A 22,287-nucleotide genomic window follows, 5' to 3' on the forward strand; every position below is an offset into this window, starting at 1 on the left:
GTGAAGAAATGCCGGCAGCGGAGGCCAGAGGGAAGGAGCCCGGCTGGCGCCTGGGGGGCAAAGGTGCGGCCTGGGGGCCGCAGCGCTGTGGGCTGAGGGCAGAGGCCCCGCGCCTCACCGGGCAGGGGTGGGGAAGGCAGAGGCGGCTGGCTGAGGGGAGACGGGGCCGAAGGGAGGCCGAGGAGGCGGGAAGGCCGGCGGAGGGGAAGCTGTGGGGCGGCGGAGGGGAGGCGAGGGGCTGAGGCCTCCTGGGGTGGGGGGGGGGAGCCGAGGCGGCGGCGGGGAGCCGTGGAGGCCGCTGAGGGGAGGCGCAGGGCCGCGGCGCCGCCGGCGGAGCCCGGCGGGCGGAGCGGCAGCAGCGGCCGGGGCCGCTTTAAGGCGCGGGCGGGGCGCGGCCCCGGCCCACCTCTGAACCCGGAGATTGACGGGCGGGCGCGGCGGGGGCGGCGCGGCCGTGGCGGGGCCGCCCTTCCCGCCGCCGCCGCCAATGGCGCCGGGGGGGCGGGGAGCCGCGGCGGCAGCGGCGGTGGCCCCGGCCTTCCTTCCCCCCCCGCCCCCCGCCTCCCTTCCTGCTCCTCGGGCTCCTCCGTGCCAGTTTGAGGAGTCCGGAGCTGAACAAAAGCAGGCGGCGAGCACCGGAGGGGAGGGAGGGAGGGAGGGGGGAGCCGGTGCGCGCAGGCCCGGGGCGGAGGGGAGGCCCCGCTGGCGGGCGCGGAGCGGAGCCGAGGAGAGGAGCGAGCCTCGAGCCCGGTTCGGCCCGGCCGCAGGGTTGGGGTGGGCGGGCGGGGGGGCGGGGGAGGGAAAGTTTGGAGCCCTCCCCCGGTGCGCGCTGCCTGCCCGGCTCGGCGGCGCTCGGGCCCCGGGCGCTCGGCGCTGCCATCGCGGCGGCCGCTCCGCTCCGCCCCGCCGCCGCCGCGGCCCGGCTGCCGCTGCCCCCCCCGGCCCGGCCCGGCGCCGCCTGCCCGGCCGCCCCCCGGCCGCCGCTGCCGGGCGGCAGGGCTGAGCTGCCCTGCTTTTGGAGTCGCCGCCGTTTCCCCTCCCTTCCCCGGAACCCCCTCCCTCTCTCCCTCCCTTCATCCCTCCCTCCCTCCCTCCCTCCTCCAGCAACCAAAGGGATTTTTTTTCCCCCTTTCTTTTCTCTCTCTCGCTCCTCTCTTTTTTTTTTTTTTCTCCCATTTTTCCCTCCTCCTCTTCCTCCCCGCCGCGGAGCTGGAAGCCCAGCGTGAAGGATAAATAAAAAGCAAAGAGGAAGAGGCTGAGGAAGAAGCGAGGGGGGGGGGGCGGCGGTTGGGGGGGGAGAAGGAAGAGAAGGAAAGAAGAAGAAGAAGAAAGCGAGCAAGAAAAGAAAGCGAGCGCGGCGGCGGCGAGCCCCAGCCGCAGCCCCAGGCGCGCCGGGAGCCAGGCAGGGAGGCGGCCGAGGGGAGCCGGGGACTGGAAATGGATGACCAGCCGCGGCTGATGCACACGCACAGCGGGGTGGGGATGCCGGGCCACCCGGGCCTGTCCCAGCACATGCAGGATGGACCAGGCGGGGCGGAGGGGGAGGCCGGCAGGAAGCAGGACATCGGAGACATCTTACAGCAGATCATGACCATCACGGACCAGAGTTTGGACGAGGCGCAGGCCAGGTGAGAGCCGCCGGGGGGGGGGGGGGGGGGCAGCGCGCCCTGCCCGCGGGGGCAGGTGCCGGGGCGGCGGCGGCGGCGGCGGGGAAGTTTCCCGGGGGCCGCCCGGGGCCGGGGCCGCCGCCGCCTTTTGTGCGCCCTGCGCGGCCCCCGGCGCCGTCTTTGTTGTCCTGCGGAGGAGCCGCGGCGGCTCCCGGCAGGACGGACAGGCCGGGCTGGAGGGCGCGGGGGGGGGGGGGGGGGGACGACGACTTATTTTTCCAGAAATTGGCCACTTGGGAGGGAGGGAAAGGAAAGGAGGGCTTTTCTTTCTTTTTTTTTTTTTCCTTTCTTTTCTCCCCCCCCCCCCCCCCCAACTTTGGGCCAGTTTCCTGCGGGTTTGCAGCTCGCCGGCTCCGCGGGGGCGGAAAACCGTGCTGGGCTTGCGGGGAGACCGATGTGTTTTGAACGCCGCCGAAAAACGCGTGAAGTGCTGTTCCATCTTTGGACGCGGTTTTTCTTTTTCTTTCTTTCTTTCTTTTTTTTTTTTTTTCCTTTCCCAACCATGCTCGTTTGGGGCCCCGCGTTGTTATTTTTAAGGCCGTGTTTTTATGCTCGGAGGACGTACGTAGAGGCTTTAAAAAAAAAAAAAAAAAAAGGCAGAGGCGTTTAAGGAAGAAAGGCTGCAAAAGCCGGCACCCGAACCGCCCGTGGCTTCAAGGAGCGCAAGCCTGACGCGCACCTTCAAAGGCGCTAGCCAAAGTTAGGGGTGGGGGGGGGCAAAAAAAAAAAATCCCCAAACTGAGGACATAGTTCCAAAAAAAAAAAAAAAAAGTTGCCCCAAATGCTCTGGGGTGCATTGGGATTTTCTTCTGCGCTGCCGAGCGGTGAGGTGTGGTGTCGTTCCCCCTGGCATTTATGCTCCGAACTGGAACAGATTGCTAGAATACATTGTTCCTGGAAAAACGCACCGTGCAGCCCGCTCAACTCCCTTTGCGAGAACTTCCAGAGGGCTGGAAGCAGCCCCCAGACCTCTGTTTACATCACGTCTCCCTGCCTTCCCGCCTGGTGCGCAGCTCCCGGCTCCCGAAAACGGTGCTCATGGGGATGAGCTTACTAATTCTTGTGTGTTCTTGCAGGGACAGAGTAGCTCTTAGGAGGAGGAGGAAATACTGCGCTCTCTCCCTGGTCAGCCTGGGGGAAGCGAGGGCTCTTTCTCCTGAAAGTGCCAGGAATTTTGTGTGTTCCTGCGTGAGTAATTTAGTGCAGTTAATCAAATCAGTAAAACCAGTCCAGAACAGATCTAGAAGAAGGCTTTATGATTTTGCTTTGCTGGACTATTTCAGCTGCTTCCTCCACACTTTTGTTTTTGAGCTGCCAAACGCGCAGTATTTATCAGTGATGTTTGGCTTTACGTTTCCTGCATCCATCCCTCTATCGCACGGTGGTTTTGCTGCCTTTTTTTTTTTTTTTTTTTTTTTGCTGGTGAAGTTTTGGGAAGATGCAAAGTGCCGGTATTAATTGTAAGAGGGCCCCTAAAGCTTATGTACGTGATTTGTTTATACCCAAGTGTCTGTGCCCATCTGGGTGTGCTGATAAGGAGACACTGTGGTTCCACCAGGGTATATACCTTTGAGAGGCTTCACTGTGCACATATAAATCTCTTTAACATGTTGTGGGGTAAGTAGTGTGAATGTTTGCCAGATGTTCACATCGTCTTCACATGTAATTTTGGTTGGTAAACAGAATTGCCGTAAGTGGCGCCTGATAGGAGCAGCCCTTTATACAGCTAGACCCTCTGCAAAATGATCGTATGGCTTAAAAAAAAAAAAAAAGATGCTGTTTCTTTGCCTCAGCAGGCACATGGTGGGTTTCAAAACGATCAGATTAAAACCCTCCCCTTTCCCCCCTGCAGCTCCCTTCTTTCCTCGAAACCCACGGAAGAACGGCCAGCTCCTAAATAACATCCACCGAAAGCAAGAGACATTGAGTCGGACTGTCCCCTTCCCCAGAAGCATCTGGCTGCGTTGTTAAACGTGCTTGGTGTCCCAGTTGTAAAGAATTAAATTTTAACACCTGCCCCTAAGCTGGGTGCCTGCGAGAGGTGTAGCACGAGCGCGGGGAAATGCAGCTCTTCCTCCAGACGCGCGTGTGCCTGTGGCTGTGCGTTTCCGTCCTCCGAGCTGGGCGCTGAAATTCCCAGAATTGACAGCTCTAATCAGGGGCTGTTTCCAGCCCTGTGAAAAGGGGGGGCATCCCCCCCCCCCCGCCTTGCAGATGAACTGAAGGAAGCACATGGCCGAATTTAATATCGGAGGTGGGAGACGGAGGGAGCCCTCTCCGTGCGTGCCCGTGTTCGAACAAGCGAGTCAAACCAAGCTCGGCTTCCCAAAGCCCCCGGCTTTGGCTCGGCGCGTAGCCCGCCTTGGACCGCGAGGCTCTGCAAGCCCCTTGGTGGCAAATGCTGTTTTCAGGCCGTTTCTGAATTGGCACAATTCCTCTGTTCCCCGCGAGGCAGGCGGCCTCGGCGCTCGCCCGCCTCGTCCCCCGCGTCCTCGCGGGGCGAGCGCGGCCGGGCCCGGGGCGCCGCTCGGGCCAACGTGGCCCGTCCGCCTGGGGCGCGCGCCGGTGGCTCTGGGTTTGGGAAGTTCTCCCCGGCTGTCCTGACGTCCTCACCTCACCCTCCTCGTTTCTTTTTCTCTCCAGGAAACATGCTTTAAACTGCCACAGGATGAAGCCAGCCCTTTTTAATGTCTTGTGCGAAATCAAAGAAAAAACAGGTAGGAAATCAAAGCTGTTGACTCTGCGTTATTTTTTTCTTTCTGCTCTTTAAGGGTATTTATCGTGCAACGAAGTTTGTGCCTTCCCCCCCAGCCCCCCCTTACCCCGCGCGTGTGCTGTTGTTTAAGTGGGGGGGAATAGCTACCCAGTGGATAATGCTTCTGGCGTTGGACTTGCATAACGTGGTTTGTGTCTGTAAGGGAAAACATCGTGGTTTAATTTCCATTGTATAGCTTCTTTTTGTTTGTTGCTTTTTGGGGGAGGAAGAAAAAAATCAAAGCCCTTACATTTTCTCTCTTGCTCTAGTTCCTTCTTTAAAACTTGGCACTGTATGTATATTAAAAAAAAATCTGAATACAGAGGCTTTAAAAAAAAATGCAACAAAATGAAATGGTATAGTTTTACTGCTATTGCTAGTTATGTAAATCTGAAGGTCTCTTACCTTTTTTTTTCTTTTTTTTTTTTTTAAAGAAAGGTTAAAATGCCTGCCAATCATTCAGGCTAGCTCACGTAAGAGCAAGTTGTCAGTCGCCTTTAGTGAAAGCAATATATTAGATGGTTAGTTACTTTAGGGTACTGTTGTTTTATGACGTGGGGTGTTCTCGGGCTTCTAAAGAAGCTAATGACATGAGAGCATCGGTTCTGCCGTTTCCCACTTTCCAGACCTCCTACCATGTACTAACACACTTATAACACATCCCAGGGGGGCATTTAAATTTTAAAAGCAACAATTAAAAAATAGCAGTCATCAATCAAGGGTGATCTTAAACAACAGATGCTCAGGGAAGGACATTTAGCAACATGCACCACTTATTTATTTATTTGTTGGAATCTCTTTGAAAAAATGGGGAGGGGAGGGAAATTCAGAAGGGGGGGGGTTGTCTCTGCTGTTGCCTTTCTGAGCCGATCGGAGGCGGTCGGTGGGCTTCTCTGCGCTGATCCAGCTGCCTTGTTTTAGCGGGCTGCAAAGTACTTGACTCCCCCCCCCTTTTACAACAAGGACTGTAACAGTCAATAATTCATATCTAAACCATATAAGCAAGGGCATGACATGAATGAAAGTGACAATAAATATGATTGCGCACCCAGTTGATATACATTGATAGTTACACATAAAAGGGGAACAGCTTTCGGAAACCTGAATCTGAGTCTTACTCTTTTTTTTTTTGTTGTTTTTTTTCCTCCTCCTTAAATATATATACAACCTCATAGTGTGAGCAGCTGATTGAAAATACAATTACTTGACTCTTGCAATATATATAAAATGACTAAGGGGGCCCTTTGTTAAATGTTGTTTGCACAGCTTGTAACCTAGACAAAGCACCTACCCATGGCATTCGGCTCTCTGAAGTCCGTAAGGCTGCGCTGCCGTGTCTGACCTTACTGAGAAGTCGTTCATTATGTACTTTCCATAATATAACGTAATGGACTCTGTATGGGAACCTGTATAGAGTTCATATGATGTAACGTGGGGGAGACCGTACAGAGATAAATTCTGTGGGATTTTAAGGTCTCTCTCTGTGCTTCCCCCCTACCTCCTCCCCCCCCCCCAAAAAAAAAAAAAGAGGGAGAAAGGGACCATCCGGTTCCTTTCCCTCCTCCCTCTATCTTCTTTTATTTTCTGCTAGCCAAGGAAAATGCTCATCTTCCCTTCTTCTCTCAGTGCATTTGTAATGCTGCATATGTTGCCCGTGCGGTAGGACTGCTTGGCCGGGTATCTGCTCCATCCCGGCCCAGCTTTGCTGTCGATGCAGTCGCGAAGTTACGGGATGGGGAATCCGCCAGGACTGAGCCTGGTGCAGGAGCCGGGCGCCCTCCTGCCTGGGGGTGCTGCAGGGTGGCGGGGAGCTGGGCGAAGCCGGGAGGTGTGCGCACCCACCGCGGCTGGGCGTGCTAACTCCCGTCTCCGGAGTAACATCCAGAGAGATGGTAGGCTGAAGTATGAACATAAAGGGTATTGAGGTGTGGACCAGGGCTATCTTACTTTTTTTTTTTTTTTTCAATTTTATTTGCCGTGCCTGGGTTATTTGGATTCAAGGCTGCTGTAGAGAGGTCTCTGAAGAGGTTCAGTTGAGATGGGCTTTAGGAGCACTGTTTATCTACCTGCTGCTATGCTTATGGTGAATTATTTTGCTTTGCAAGTTGGAAGGCCTCCTCCCCTTCCCCCCCGCATCTGCATCCCTAAAAGTCACGCTTTGTAAGCAAGCAAAGGGCCAGATTTTTGTTTGTTTATTTTTTTTAATTGCTGCTTTCTGGGCCCAAGACTAGAAGGAAGGTGGCCTTGATTTTTTTTTTTTTTTGTTTGTTTGTTTGGAGGAGGAGGGGGATGAGGTTACTGCTTTCTTCTGTTTGCTTGTGGTCTCGGAGGGTCTGCGCGGGTGGGCAGGGGTGAAAGTTGAGGCAACTTATCTCTCTTCCCACTTCTCATTTGAACTCCTATATTTTAGCGTGTGTGTGTGTGTATATGGAGGGGTGTCGCGTACGCTGCCGCTGTCTGAAATCCTGGTGCTTGTTTGTGGCCGCTGGTGGGTGTCTGAAAGCGCGCGCGTACCTCTTCCCCCGTCCTCCCCGGCGTTACGCCGTGCGGAGACGTGCATGCCGTTACCCACTGCCTGATTTAAGTGACTCCAGAGCCTTATGGAGACTTTACCACCGTCTCTTGCAACGTTATGGCTAATATTTCATAGCGTTAACCTTGTCTCAGCAAACCCAAAGTGTCCATAAAGTTGTTAGAAAAAGAGGTCGTCTTTACTGGCCGGAGAGTTCCCTTTTGCACACAGACTCTCTTCAGTTATTTTAAAGGATTTATAGGCGTTTTGTTTAGAGAAGCTCTGTTGTTGGAGTCTGCCGGTTGTCTTTTTGTCCGCAGCCTGGAGGTTGTCTCTTCCGGGGTGATGTCTGTTTAAAAGTAATAAAAGTTGAGAGATTTGATCCAAGTGGGAGCGCGTAGGAAAAAATTGCTGCTTAAATATACATGTAAGTTGTCTGCGTTCATTTGGTGCGGTTTCACTTGCTGTTGGTTGCTTTGTTGCAAGCGGAGGGGCAGGACTGCCTTCAAATGGCTGGCTGGCTTTTTGGAAATAATAATTATGGAAATCGGAGGCATTGTTGTCCTAAATACAATTGATTCCGCCGTCAATAGGAACGGAAATCGGAAATCGGATTGCTGATTTATTAAAAGAAAAAAAAAAGTGTGAAGGTGGGGTTCGCTGGTCTCTGCCTGAGCGGAATAGCTGAGCAGAGGGATCGGGCAAGGCGTACGCAGACGCCGGGTCCTCGGATGGCAAACTGGGAAACATCTGCTGTCAAAACGCAGCAGCGTCTCCCCGAGCTGCGAGCTGTTCCCGAGCGCCCGCTCGGCGCGGAGGGGATCGGCGGCGCGAGGGGAGAGGGCGCGCGCAGGATATACGACCGTTTAATCTGATTCCTCCTCCTTTCCGTGCCGTTTCACTTTCTGCCCGCTCTTTTGGGGGAGGTGAGGGCGGCCCCGGGCGAATCCTGCTTCTCGAAAAGCCGCCGGCTTTTTATTTCGGATGCCCCCATTTTATTTTCTTACCCCCTCACCCGCCTGTGTCAAAGTAATTCGGGTTTAAAAGGAAAACGTACATACCTCCAACGGATAAAATTTACTAAGTGGAATATTTATAGACAGCACTGATTAGCCGTGCAGTTGTTGTTGAATAATGGGTTTGTGTGTGTGTGTTTTTTAATTTTAGAACATAATAGCTATATAAGGTGCCTCTTAGCTACCTTTCCCTGTGCATTATCTTCACCAAACTTAACTCAGATCAGATCTTTGGAGGAGGTAGGATTTTCCCCCCCCCCCCCTTTTCTTCCTTTAACACCCCTTTGTTCTCTCCAGCTCTGTGTTCAATTAACACCCCCATCACAGAACTGTAGTCTTTTTTTTTTAAATGTCTGTTACTGTATTTCACTTCTGACACCTCTCTTATTATCCTTGCCTGCCGTTTCTTTTTAATATAGCAATTACGTTATGGGGTTTCTTTCTTTCTCCCTCCCTTATCCTTGCCTGCCGTTTCTTTTTAATATAGCAATTACGTTATGGGGTTTCTTTCTTTCTCCCTCCCTCGTTTCTCTCCCCTTCTTCCTCCTCCCCCCCCCCCAAAAAAAAACCAACCCCAAACTCTACGGAGAGGGGGGAGAGGGGGCAGGCGAGCTGCGCACGCAGCTGGGTGTTTTCTGCGGTGCGGAGTGTGGCTGTAGGGGTGGGATGTCTTCTCCTGCCCGAGGCCCCTCTCCCGAAGTTTTGCTTTCCCTGGCTGGCCGGCCGCTTGGCTCCGCTCCTGCCTGGGGCGGCTGAAACCCTTGCCCTCGCTTTCTTATTACGCGCTTCCACTGAGGTTTCCCAAGGTGCTGAGGAGGCTTCAACGCCCCGATTTGAATTGCAATGCCGTGCTGCACCTAAGGCTTAATCCTGCTCTTTCCGAAAACCGTGCTCCGGTCGCAGGCCTGGAGGGTCAGGGTCCGGCCTCTGCGCTCCGCTCTGTCCCGCTCGCCGCCGCCCCGCCAGCGTTTCGGGGGGCTCCGTCCTCAGCCCCGCTGCTCTCCCCCCTGCCCTCGGCCGAGGAGGAAGGCTCGCGGTGGACGTTGCCCTGGAAGGGCGGGCCTGGTTTGGGGTCCGCCGGGTCCCTGGCCTGGCTGCGTTCAAAGGGAGAGCGGAAAAATTCCCGTCGGGATCCTCTCTGCAGCTGGCGATTAAATTGCTTCCAGAAAGCCCTTCAGGGAAGGGAGCACGAGCTCTCGAGAGGCTGGGCGACGCGGAGGGTGGCCGGGCCGGGGCTTACGCTGTGGCCAGCGGAGAGCAAAGCCTGGGGCCTGCCCGGGAGGGGACGAACCCGCCGCCCTGGCGGGGAGGACGGCCGGCCCCCCGAGGGGCCTTGCCTATTCGGCGGCCGGCTCTTCTGGGTCGGACCCGTAAACCTGCGGCGGGTCCTGCCTCTGCGCTCTTCTGCTCCCACGCGGCGTTGCCCGGCGGGGCTTTGCCGAGGAGCGTGTTTGCAGGGAGATTTCCTCCTCTTCTTCTTTTTTCTTTAATTCTTTCTGTTTTTGATTTTTGTGTTTTCTTCCTCTCCCCTGGTAGCGTGTGGTTGGAGCTCTTTGAGCGGAGCAGGCTTAATTAGTTTAATCAAAATTGGCCTCCTGCAATTCACGAGGGGAGGAGGTGGAAGGCGCAGGGCTGCCAGCAGGCCTTTTCTCTCACCTCCTCCCCCTCGGGCCTTGCAGCGCGGCCGTGGCGAAACCAGGCCCGGCCCAGGCGCCGTGTTACCGCTCCTCAGTGCGATTCGGGGAGCGAGAGCGCGGATCCGTTTGCTTCTTCCTTTCCAGGTCTGCTTTTCCGTGGGTGTCCGGCGGCGAATGAACGGTCCCGGAGAGCGGAGGGTCGCTGCCCGCAGCTCCGTGCCCGGCCTCGCCGCCCCGACCCCGGCTTTCTCTCCGCTCCGGCTCCCCTTCCCTGCCAACGGCCTTGGCCGCAGCCAAAGCGCCGTGGACGAGCCCGGGGAAGGAGACGCGGTGGTGGTTGGGCCTCAGAGCTGCAAGCGAGAAGGTCGGAAGATCTTTCAGGCCTACGTTTCTCTAGGGGGAAACGGCTCGAGTTGCCTTATTTGAGACCTGCGGAGGGATTTCCCCGCTGCAAGCGCTGGCTGTCTGCGAGCGAAGCTCTTGTAAACGCTCGCAAACGTGAGATTTATTCCTGTTAGCGGGCTCCTGCTCGCCGCGCGCAGGCCCCGCGTTTGAGGGCAGCGCTTGTAAACAGAAAGCGAGAGAAACTCGGAGGCAATTTCATCGTGTTTCTTTCTTCTGGCAGGGAAATTACTGCATGCAGCGATTCTTGAGGGGAGCAGGGTGCTGTTTTAAATGTAAATGGTTTTATTTGCCATGAGATGCACTAGACTGTGCTGCTTGTTGGCGCTCCTGCTGAATCGGAGCCGGGGACGTCGGAGAGGGGAGCGGAGACATCTGGGATGCCTTCTCTGCCTTTGGCTCAGCACCTCGTTTCCCGCTTCCTCCTTCGATCCTGGAACGGCCGCGTCCTCGGTTAACGAAGCTCTGCAGAGGATTTTGCGATCTTCTGCAAATCTTGCTGCAAAGCCTTTTACTATTATCTTTTTTCCTTCCTTCGCTTCGGAGGAGTTCGGGTGCTTTGGGATGCAGGAGAGGCTGTGCTCTTTGCCCTGTGCTCTGTGCACGAGGGCAACGTTTGCAACCGGTGTGAAATATAACTCTTCCCTAGCACCCAGTGGGAGCAAGGGGTGGATTTGCTTCAAGAGCAGTAATACATATATACATATATGTGTGTGTGTGTGTATTTTTTTTTTCTCAACCCTTTTTGGTTTTCTCCTGCCTCTCATTCCCAATGCAGTTTTCTGAACACCACGTTTCATTCTCCTCACGCTGTGCGTGCTTTGCATTGGTCTGGGACGTTAACTGCGGAGGGAAGGGGTGCGCGTAGCCCCAGCTCGGCGCCTGGCGGCGAGACCCCGCTGCAGGGCGTCTCTGGGCAGCCTCCGCGCTTCTGGGCTGATGCTGAGACAGGCTGAATCCTTGTGCTTGAGGGTGCCCGGCGGGGAGAAGCAACGCTGCCTTGCGCGGCAGGGATGTATGCTCTGCTGCGTGTACAGCACCTCGCGCAAGGGGACTGCAGTCCTGGGTTGGGGTTTTGAAGGAGCTAATGTGATTTACAGCAGTGGGTCTGGTTAATAATCTATAGCAGCTTCTGTATACTCAGGGGCTGCTTTTATTCCCAGCCAGGTGTTTGCAGACCAGATCAATATGGCCCTATTTGCATGGGGCCGTCCCTAATCTAATAAACCCAGGCTCTTCCCGGCGTCAGTCCGTGTCCTTAGCTTTCCTCAAACGTACCCGCAGAAACTCCCGCGGCTGGGCCGGACCGGCAGGAGCCCCCAGCGGCGGGTGAAGCTGCTCCTGAGCAGTATCCGACCTCCTGACTGCCGGTCCGGAGCGGCGCGTGACAACGCTGCCAGGCTGCGTGAGGTGCCACTATAATAATAACCTCGGCTGCAGCCCAGTCTGCAGGCACGTGTGTGTGTTTTGGCTGTTTGGGTGATCGCGGGCGCCCCTGTGGTTCTCTGCAGGCCGTCGCTTCCCCGGCACGCTCCGGCGGCGGAGAGATCGGAGGTTTTTCCAGTGAAATCCCTTCTCTGTTAGTGTCGCCTTCGGGGAGCGCCTGCTTGGAACCGCGTTTGAAACCAAAACCGGTGGTTTGGAGGGCCGGGCGGTCGGCTCGCGCCGAGTCCTGCGCTGCGCGTCTCGGAGGCGTTGCATCCCCAGTTACCGCAGCCAGCAATCTGCTGACTTAAATAACACAAGGTGGCGGGCAGCATAGGTATAAATTACAGAAAGCCACGGCCGGGGGAGGCTGTGGGCTGAATACGTTAAAGCGTGCAGTCGTCAGGCCGGGAGCAGGGTCGGGAAGGAATTTGGGAGCCGAGAGGCACGGGGTGGGGGGAGACACCGTGCTGCTTTCTCATGGTGTCGGGGAGTGAGTTTGGGCTGCAATTGCCTTACTCTAGTGTCAACTAAAAAAGGCACTGAAGAGCTACTCTCTTGGCTTTGTGCTCTTGAGCCCTGCCCCTGGATTTCTCTTTTTTTTTTTTAAGCCAGAGCGCTGTGATCCTGAGACACGCGGTCCCGCAGCCGATTTAGCCTTCGAAGGGGATGTGCCGGGAAAGCCCCTCTCCCCACCCCTGCCTCCAGGTGCTGGGTGCCCGCTCTTGTCTGCCTGAGCGCACGAGTCTGCACATCTCCTGCTTGCTTTAAAACATACCAGTCTCGCCCCGCGGCGCTGCCAGCCGCGGGCACGGCGCCTGGTGCACGGGCGGCCCGGCTCGGCTCGGCTCTTAGGGCGGCCATGTCCCTTGGAGGGTTTTTTTCCGCTCTCCTGCGTGCCGGTGGGTTTTGGGATTTGGGATTAACTCTTTCGGGGACGTCCCTCAGCAAACGGGCTCGGGGAGAGGGGATCCTGCAGCTTCCCGGGCAGCTCTCGTCTCTGAGCCGCGTTTTTAAATCTGGGTCTCTCGCTTTGCTCGCTGCAGTCGCCTTTCCTCCGCTCGCCGCCCGCTCTCCCGTCAGCGCTTGCTAATCTCTCTTCCCCAGCCCTTAATAGCTTTCTTCAGGCCTGGTGAACAGAGCCGGGGAACGAAGGGCAGAATCCAGGCAATCGTTTTGCTGGGAAAACCTCTGAATACAGATTTTGCTTTACGGGCTCCTTTTCCTGGCGGCAAACGTGAGGCGGCAGCGGCACGGGGCAGCCCCGCGGAGGGCATCGCTGCTGGAGGAAGCCGCTTTGCCGAGCTGCCGGTCTCCAGGTCTCTGCCAGCCGCGGGCTGAAGAGCAGTTTGTCTCGTCGTCGCTTCTCAGCGTTTTTGGGGAACTCGCCAAAGCAGATAATAGAAATCCCCTCCGACGCCTTCCCAAAGAAGCACGTTGTCTCCCCGCTCCGCGTGTTCTGCGGGCCCGTCTTTTATATGTAGGAGAAGCCGTACCCAGGATAGCTTGAAGCAGATATCCCTGAGCAGCAGGGCTGCCCCCCCCCCTTTTTTTTTTTAATATATACTGATAAATTGAAAGCCCCGGAACAGCCAGTGCTGTGAGGAGTCACAATGATTTAAAATGATGACCGTGCCGTTTTACTTCAGCACTGACGCGAAATGAGCCGCCTTGGCTTCGCGAGTGGCATCAGCCTGTCTTTGCTGCCGTCGGCTGCGTTTTGTGTTTTGTCCAAGCCCGCGCTCAGAAACTCAGTTCATCGCTTTTTACGTCCCCTTTTTAGTCGTTGCACGTGCAGCGCTTTGTAACAAAGCGTTTGGCCTAGCCTGGCTGGCCTGCCTGTCCTTGTTGTTAGAAGAGGAAAATCAAGTTTCTCTCCTGGTTGGATAACATTTTCAAATTCCAAAGTGATGTCGATTAGCAAAATTAGCAGTGGCAGGTTAACCGGCAAAAATACCGTTCCAGTTGCTCAGTGTTCATTGTTCTTTGCTTGTTTCCTAACTGCCGCGGTCCCGATCCTGTGCATGTTGACGCGGCGCAGGATTTCTTTCCTCCCCCCCCCCCCCCCCCTTCATTCAGTGTGGCTGTTTCCTTTGACATTTGATATTTACAAGGCTGGAGCCAAAATGAAAGCGAATCTGCCTATAACTCTCCGAAACGTGCCTTTCTAATTTCAGCATTAATGTTTCAAAACCCAAGCTGCTTGTGGGTGTACGTTTGCTTGTTTACACGCGTCCTTCTCTTTTCACGTGCAGCGATTCTCTGGTGAAACGTTGAGGACGATGCAATACCTAGAGCTCGCTGGTTAAACCTGGAGACCTGTCCACCCGGAGGCATAAGCTGTGAATTCAGCTTTTAACCTGAGTAGTCTCGGACTGTAAAATATTGCAAATATCTTAACGTAGTCCTTTTTTTTTTCTTTTTTTTTCTGTGTGGTTTTTTTTTTTTTTTAAATTTTAGATTTAAATGGTACATTTGAAAATCTCCGGGTGAAAGGGTCAGTCCACAAGCGTAAAGAGTGGAGTTGGGAGCTGTTAACAGTAATTGGTTCGGACTCCCCAGCACCGGGCGCGCAACCTCACCCAGCACTTCTTGCATGAAGCTCGTGCTTTCTGCTCAACGGGTCTCTTTTGGCAAGGCGTTTGGTCTTGCGCAGAAAGTTGCGGGCACTGGGAAATCCTCCACCACTGTCATGGAGGTGGTGTTTTGAAGGGCTTAAATACCCTCTGCTTTGAGAAGGGGCGCGTCTATTTCTGCCGCGAATTTGTCCAGCCTCGTCTTGGGGCTGCTGGGTTTGGTCACGCGTTTGCCTGCTGCGGCTGGGGAGCCTGCCGCGTGCCTGCCCCCAGCGAAGTTGTGCGTGGGCGGGGGGAAGCAGGTGGCAGGAATGGTGTTTTCTGTGAATGTGTTATTCCCCCGGAAAATCCTGGCTGTTAGATCTGGTCAGCAGATGTGAAGTGTTGATCAGCAATCGGTGGTGGGAAGGGGAGTTACAGTATACTTTGCTAATGGAGAAAAATCCGAGGCGCGATTCCTTGATTTACGCGTTGGGTTATGTGAAACGAAGCAGTCTGAAGCGCTTTGCTCAGCAAGCTCTTAGTAGACTGCTTCTTCCCTTGCACTTAATGCAGGATTTTCCAAAGCGGCTGTTTCTCGACTTCGGGACGCAAACACGAGCGCCGCCTTTGCAGACGCAGCGAGGGAGGCGCGGAGCCTTTTAAACGCGTGCGGGGGAACGAAGCGTTGCCCCTCGGGGCTGCGGCCCGCCGGCGTGGCAGCGGGAGCGAGGAGCGCGTTGCGTAGCTCGCGCCGAAAGCCCCCGTGCAATTCAGTCCCCAGGCGGCTCAAAAGGTCACTTAGCGCCATAGCAAATGTTTCTTTTTTTTTTTTTTCTGCGCCCTCCCCCATATAGGCAAATAAACGTCCTTCTTCTGTTATTGGGAGCTTCTGGTGGAAGCATCCCAAGAAGGATTATCAGCAGGAGCGCCTGGGCCCGGGCTGCTCCTCTCCCGAAGGTCTCCGGCTGCTATTTGCACATGCCGGGGTCTGACCGCGGTTGGCATTTCCCCGGTTGGGTGGAATTTACTTTCTGCCTGGCAAGGGCATTCGGTAACATTTGCTCACCTGGGCTTCTTAAGCTTTTGAGGGGTTGGGGGGATATGACGGAGAAGGTCATGGGCCAAAACTGATCTTTTGTCTCTACTTTCCTTATTGGCAGGAGGGGGTGGTGAGAGCAGCTGTTAAATACTCTGTGTTCTGCCTGGGCATTAAGCAGAAGAGGAGAAAAAACACTTTATATAGTGCAAAGGTACCCCTGCAAGCTTCTGGAACCTACTCAGTTTGACACTGGGTAGATGAGAGATTGGCCCCTGCTGTGGAGAGCTCAGACCCTGCTGGGTTTCCTTCTGTGTTGGTGGATGGGTCAGGGCCTGGGGTTGCGGGTGCTTGGAAGGTGCTTTTTAATGCAGAAAAGGGTCCTGTGTTTCCATATGGATAGGCTTGAGGTGTGTGTTTGGGAAGGGCACCCCTAGCCTGAGGCGGGACTTGTTGTTAGAGATGGCGTTTCTGCTCAGATCGACTGCTGAGATGAGCAGGAGACTCAGGTGCAACCTTGTCTCCGCCCAGCTCCCCGGTCCCTGGGCGAAGGGGCCCCGCAGACGCTCTGCTCTTCCTCGCCAATGCGGCAGGTCGGTATTTTCACTGCGGGATGGGCGCAGCGAGTTCTGCGGAGATATTTGCCCATCTTTGTGCACTGCCAGGTGTGTCTAGAAAAGCGTGCGGAGCTGGCCGGCTGGCTGGAAAGGGCCGCTACAGCGCAGCGGGGCACAGCGGTGTGACAGTACAGTTGGAGGTCTAGGAAGACTGTCCGGTGGGCAAACGCGGGGATCGTTTACCTCGGAAAAGCCACAAACGGTATGGAGAGAGATAAAATGCAGAGAGGGATGGAGGCAGGAGGAAGAGCTTGATCTTTTAATGCGTGTCAGGCAGGTGTCCTGTGCGCCAGTCCATGCTGGTGGAAGGAGAAACTTGATTTTCCCTTTTTTTGCAGTGTTTGTTTAGGCCTTAGGACCATCCTCTGGCAAAGGGAGCGTGCCCAGCTTGATTGGATGCTTTTGGGGCTAGCAGCAGCAGCCAGTGATCAGGGCAGAAAGCAAGTGTTGGAAGGGTTGTGACATTTTGTGCTGCAAGTCTTAATGCCTAGCAGTTAGAAACTGTTGGTCTTGGGAGGAGTACTAGCTGTTGGGGCTTGTGAAATGAATATTGAACTACGTTGAACTGCCTTATTTTAGGGGGAGAGGAGGAGCTATGCATCTGGAGGGAGCTGCCAAAGGCCTCTGGGAGATATTGTGGCAAACTGCTAATGGAAACCAGGCCTGGGCTTCCTCCTCCTTGCCGGGGCCGTTCAGCCGGGGAGCATACCGCACGCTGTTTGGTGGAGCTCGCTCCATCTGGAATACCGAGGTGCGTGGCTGTAGGCAAGGGCGTTGGACAGACCTGCTTTATTATATGTAGGTTGTGACTGAGAAAGGAACTACGCAATTAGGCAAGGTCCCTGTGGTTTGTGTTTGAAAGGAGCTCTATTAGAATAATTTTTAAGCTCCTGTTTAATCAGAGGGCTGTCTGCTGATTAAAATGGAAACCACTTGCTCGGGCTCTGAGAGCTGCTGGCATGTGCGGCTGCTCTCCAGTTACTCTTATGTCTCCTCCTCCTGGTCCCTTTCACTTTCCCTTTTACTGTATCTCTTTCTACTCTGCTCTTCAGGGCTGCTGGATCAGAGCAAGGCCCCCGTTCTTCACTGTGAAGCCACAAAAACCTGGCTTGGGCAGTTGAACTCCTGTTCAGGTGTGCTCCTGTTATGTAGCCACGGTCCCTCTCTGCCCAGCACCCCCATGAGATTCGTGGTGATGGTCCTCTGTTGGACAGTTCTTTCTGGGCCCCTTCCACGGGTCTCTTCGGCCTCTTGGCCTGAGGGCTGGAGTGGTGGTTTGCCTTGAGTCTAGCCTGCAGTGTGCTGCCTTTCCCCTTGACAGGGGAATCTCTTTCCTCTGCATGGGGATGGATGATGTCTGAAGCGTGTCCCTCTTCCCACGTTTCAGCTGATGCCATCGTCTTTTCTTGCATCCTAGAAGAACAGGACCAGGTGGGAGTCACAAAGCAGGGAGAGATCTGGACCTGGGGTAATGGCTGAGGTGCCAGGTCTGAATTTTGTAGGCAGGAGACTTATCCTCTGTTTCAAGGAGCCTTTAGTGTGAATCGGCCTTCACAGCTGCGATTGCCTCCTTGCCTTTTGAGTCCGTGCCTTGTCTCTGGCCAGACAGCACCGGCACCACGGGACAAGAAGGATCCTCATCGGTAATGTGCCTCCTGGGTGGGGCCTGGCCCCGCTCCTCTCCATCACACAGTGCTTTGGAGAGAGCTCTGCTAGGTTCAGTGGGGAGCATGGAGGAGATTTAAATGAAGAACAAGTGAGAACCATATAAAGACAAAGGCGAATCAGATTTAGGAAGCAGACGAGACAGTCCTTTGGAAGGGGGAAGGGGCAGGGGGACTGTTTGCTTGAATGAGTCTCCTTGGGTTTCAGGCAATAACACACTAGATTTTTTTTTTTTTCTTTTACTTTCTCTTCCCCCTCTTTCCCAGTCCCCTCTCTTTTCTTCTATTCCTCTTATTTACTGTTTTCAAAACATCTCTGGATCCAACAGCAACAGCATCTCGTCTTCAGGCTCCCACCCTCTGCGACTGGGGTTATGGGCCAATCCGGCTGACCTCTTGTCCAGTTTTCCTTTCTCCTTCTGTCTGGTTATCCTTGTCTGGAGCTTGTTCTCTCTGACCAGAGCTGTCTCGAGCCAGGCTGCCTTGGCAGGGCTGCTGAGGAGGGGTTCCTCCCACTGCCACAGGAGCTTTTCAGCCTTTTCGGAGTGAGCGGTGGACCAGACTTCTCCAAACTGAATGATGTTTTCTCTGTGGAGTCGATCTGTCCTGGCACGCTCTGCTGTGTAATTTAGAGGCAGTCTCTAGGGACAGACTGTGTATGGAGTAGATCAAAGTTCCTCTGCCAGAGGTCCCAGGCAGTGCCCCTGAGATGCTCGTGTTACCCCTGACGTGTGCTTTGCAGGGACCCGGCGGTGACTGGTGACTAAAGGGGAGGCCGCTGTGTTCCCAGCTTCGATGGCCACAGTGTTTCTCTGCCTGTTTCCCTTTGCAGAAATGTGCCCCTTTTCTCATTCCTCCCTCTTTTCTACTTGGTCATTGTCTTTGTGTGCAGTAGGCAGATTCGCAGGGGGGGTCAGAGCTGTATGTAGCGTTGGATAAAGTAAAGTCAAGCCTTTGATCCCTCCTACAGACCTCCAGGAGTCCCAGTGCTCTTTTCTCCTGTCCTAGGCACTTTGCCTGGTGGTGACAAATCGTCTTCGCAAGCAGAGAGGCCAGAGTGGAGCTGGAAATGGCAGTTGCCTTGACCATCTCCGCAGCTCTCCTTGGGCACTGCAGAAGGAATAAAATTTTTCCCGTCTCCGATGGGAACGTGTCTCCTGCATGCTGCTGTGTATGCAGTTGGGGGAGATCTCTCCGTTGCCTTTTGTGGTTTTGCTGATCCAGCATGCGGGGCTGTTGTGGTTGAATGCCAGGTAGAGCAGTTCGATCTGGAGTTGTTTTTATTCTCTTTGGTGGCTGGCAAAAAGGAAATGGATCCAGAGGGCTCTCCTATACATTTTAGTGGTTTGAACATGGATAGCGCTCAGGTGCTCTCCTGGGCTTGGTTACTGATGTGTTTACAGGGCCTTAGTAACTCACTTAACCTCTATCTAACTAAAGAAAGTAAGTTCCGTTGCTCTTCTGGGATGTGCTGGGAAGGCTGGTGATGAACAGCCTCAGGTATGACCTTTGGATTTCTGATTGCTTGTGCGTAAGGTATTTTCAAAGTGCCAGAGCAAAAAAATGTATCGCCAGTCAGCCCGTGGATAGGGGCTATGCGCACCCTCACACGTCGTTCGATGTGTGGACCTTCACGTCCAGGGAGTGATCCTATGCAGCATGGTGGGCTTGGTTTATACGGGCACCCTTTGTGTCTAACGCTGAGCAGATCTCTTACGAGTGCTACAGAACTGCATACACAATTGCAATAATTTTTACGTGTGGCTTGGCGTGTCTTGCGGATAGGCTTTGCTGCTGCTGATGCTTGAAGGACGCTGTGCCACAGTCTGATCTTTGTGGCGTGGCTGTCCCGTGCTGCGGGTCCCCCGTGCCAGCCTGCCTCTCCCTGCGGAGGGGGAGTACGCCCACCCTTTAGGGCGAGAGGCACGGTAGCTGCTTTGCCAGGGCTCCATCTGGGAGAAAGTTTGTGGTGGCCGTGCTGCCAGCGTTGACAGCCGAGGAGGGACTGATTTAATTCATATCTGCAAGGCTGTCGCAGGGCTTTCCAGTTGCAAACTGGTTTGGCTTCACTCTGAAAAAGCAAAAGAAAGCCGAGCATGCCTCGCAGCAGCTTTTCCAGGTCCCTGAGGTTGTCGCAGAGGGAAATCGCATCCGTGGCAGCGCAGGGTGAGCCTCTTTCCTTGCTCAGCGAGAGCCTGCAGAGACAGAAGTGGTGTTTGCAAACCTTTGCCATTGGTATTCGCTTAGGATGTCTGAGGCCTTTCACCTGTGCAACCACGCTGCGGACTCATCTCCCCTAGATCACTAGGTAGGTGCTTGGGGGGGGCCAGGGGAGCACTTGGGTGCTGTGGGTGCGTTCCTGCGCTCCCAGGCCTGGCTCAGCCATGGCCCTGGATGGGTCTGACAATCCCCCGTCCTATGCTGCGTTTCTTTTTTCTGTGTTTCAGAGAGGTCTGCGGATAAAGCACTTCTTGTCACTGCCAGCGCGCTTCACTTTAACCATGCCATGGTGGTGCGTGGTTTTGGGGGGAGCTTTTGGGTTTCCTTTTTTTATTTTTATTTTTTATTATTAGGAAATTCCTATTTGGTTGCTTTAAAAACCAGGCCCTTGTGGCTGGCCCCTGGCCCGCCGCTAACAGATTTGTTTGAGAAAAGGCTGCGTTGGCATCCTGCTTTATTGAACATGCCTCCTGGGAAGGCGGTTTGAATATCCTTCTGTCTCCTCGGAGCGGGGAGCTCTCAGGACTGCTTGCCGCCATGGGGATGGAGAATGTTCTCCTCTCCTCTCCCTTTCCCTCCCACCCCTTTCCCTTGTTCAAACCTCCCTTTTTTTTTCTTTCTCCTCCTCCCTTGGAGGAGAGAGAGAGAGAGCTATGCACGGTGCGTTCCACTCCATGCGGCTTTTCTCTTTCCCCACGGAGTTCATCCAAAGTTCGTATCCAGACGATGAACAAAGTAGCTCAGACCTTTTCCTGACTCCTCACCCTTTGTCCTCGCCACTTAGTGACAGACAGGAATCAAATGCCACAGACGAGCTGACGGGACGGGGTGTGTGTGAAAATCCTCCGTTAAGGAGGAGCGGAGTGGCCCCGGATGGGTGGGGGGCTGATATTAAACCCTGCCCCCTCCACTGCTCCCCAGCGCGGAGCAGAGATGCTTTTACTTTAAAGGGCAGAGGGGATGTGCAGCATTTTTTGGTAGACATCAGAGAAATTTTTAGCCCCAATAGACATGGGGAAGGAGGACTGGGTGGAAGTAGCCCCAGTGTTCAGCACTGGGTGTGCTCCCCATTGTAAGCAGGGGGTGAAGGGTCGTTATAGATCGGGGTCATCTGTGCCTTGGCAGGAGGGATGGAGGCTGCTGGCGCGGTGCTGCAGACAGAGCTTTGCTTGGAAAGGGGTCCTGTGCAATGCACAGCTTAGCCCTCGGGCATTGCCATCCCCTATGGTGTGGCACGTCTTCATGCACGCGTTGAGCTAAGCTCTGTGCTAGAAGAGGGCACCTCTCTGGGGAGGAGGGTGTGCATGATCCTGGGCTGCTCTGCGCAGTCCCTATCTGTTTCTAATGTCTGCATTGTCCTGGCTTGGTCTTTGATCTCACCTGGCCGCAGGGCTCCCCTCTGGGTGCAGGATGATGGTACTCTGGGACTGTGTAGGGGGAGTGTAAGGGTTGACTTGCCAGTACTGCACCTGGGGAGGGCCTGAGAGGTCTCCCAGCCTGCAGGTGCAGTCCAGTTCAGCTGGGGCACTGCCTCAGCTGCGCTCCTTTCTGTAAGCTTGCTCTTGCTGAAAGGAGCCTGATGCTGAAAGTCATGGAAGGACTGTTTCCTCAGCTGGCATTTGAGGGTGCTCAGGAGATGTAGTTGAGGCTGGCAGGAAGGGGAAGATGGAGCAGTGTATCTTGTTTGTTCCTTAGTGCTTGTCCAACTCATTCGCCTGGCAGATGCTTTGGATGCTGCTGATGGATGTTTAACCCTCTCCCTGGTCTCCTCCCCGCCATTCACCTTCTTTCCTCTCTTTTTTTGAATAAATAATAACAACTTAAAAAATATCAGGGACATTTGGAAGTCGTGGATGAGGAAAAGAGAATGGCAGCACCTCACAGCAGAGATCTTGCAGGTGCTTTTGGAGAAGCCAGACTGGCTGTAGCACCAAGTTTGGCAGAGGTTGGAGGGTAAGGATCTCTCCATAGAAATACATAGCAATCCTCTGCTTGAGGATACTCCAAAAGAGAGATTGTGGATTGGCATCTTGTTCCTTATGAGTGGCTCTGCAGGGACACGTTGGTCTGAGCCCTGTTTCAGTCTCAGAACTTCTCTTGACTGGATGCCTCATTTCTGTCTCTGTCTAGAAATCAAGGGCTTGCCCTGTCTCCTAAGGGGATCCAGATTGTGCAGAAGGCTGTGGTCCCTTGGGAAAGTAGAGAGCCCAACCCTGGCATGAGCGTGTGCTCAGGTGCAGCCAGTTGGAGGATCAGGGCATAAATCTTCTGACTTCCTGCGCTCTGAGACGATGGTTCCCACTTTGTTTGTCAAGGGCAAAGCAATAGTTTTTTTCCACGTGTGATGATTTCTAGAAAGGTCCTGGTGTTGCAGATGTTGCTGTTTGTTCATGGTGTAGACGAGTAGTTGCGGCCTCCTTTAATGTGTTACCTGTTCAGCTCTCTGGAGCAAGTTTAGGGGCGTTGTATGAGGCAGGGCTGTGGGGCTTCATCTGTCCTGAGGCCGCCCTATCGAGGAGGAAGATGTTGCAAACGTCCCTGATATAGACAAGCTCTGTACCTTGCTGTCAAAGGCATTGGTATGAGAACAGGCAGGGAGGGAAGAAACACTGTTGCCAAAAGGTATCAGTGAGGAGCGCTCTCATGGTCCCTAAATCCTGGGAAGTGCCCAGGAGGCTACAGGTACGATGAGAATCTCTTTGGTTCAGAGAGAGATTGCTCTCAGCCTAAATGAACAAGAGCAATGCAGTCTCCTGTGTTAGCAGAGGAGAAACCAAA

General features: G+C 54.6%; 1 protein-coding gene across 3 annotated transcripts in view; it reads left to right on the forward strand.

Moving 5' to 3' along the window:
• Nucleotides 1-964: 964 nt before the first annotated feature.
• Nucleotides 965-22,287, forward strand: part of PBX1 (PBX homeobox 1) — a 157,443-nt gene continuing 136,120 nt past the window's right edge. Inside the window, exons 1-2 of one of the 3 annotated variants that reach the window (XM_068951866.1) lie at nt 965-1,628; nt 4,311-4,384. In XM_068951866.1, coding sequence (XP_068807967.1) covers nt 1,438-1,628; nt 4,311-4,384 — 265 coding nt within the window. In that variant the 5' untranslated portion in view covers nt 965-1,437. The remainder of the gene's footprint in view (nt 1,629-4,310; nt 4,385-22,287) is intronic. The other 2 variants (XM_068951865.1, XM_068951867.1) reach the window with 2 other exon arrangements.

This window comes from Struthio camelus, chromosome 8 (assembly GCF_040807025.1).
Source record: "Struthio camelus isolate bStrCam1 chromosome 8, bStrCam1.hap1, whole genome shotgun sequence".
NCBI classification, from domain to species: domain Eukaryota; kingdom Metazoa; phylum Chordata; class Aves; order Struthioniformes; family Struthionidae; genus Struthio; species Struthio camelus.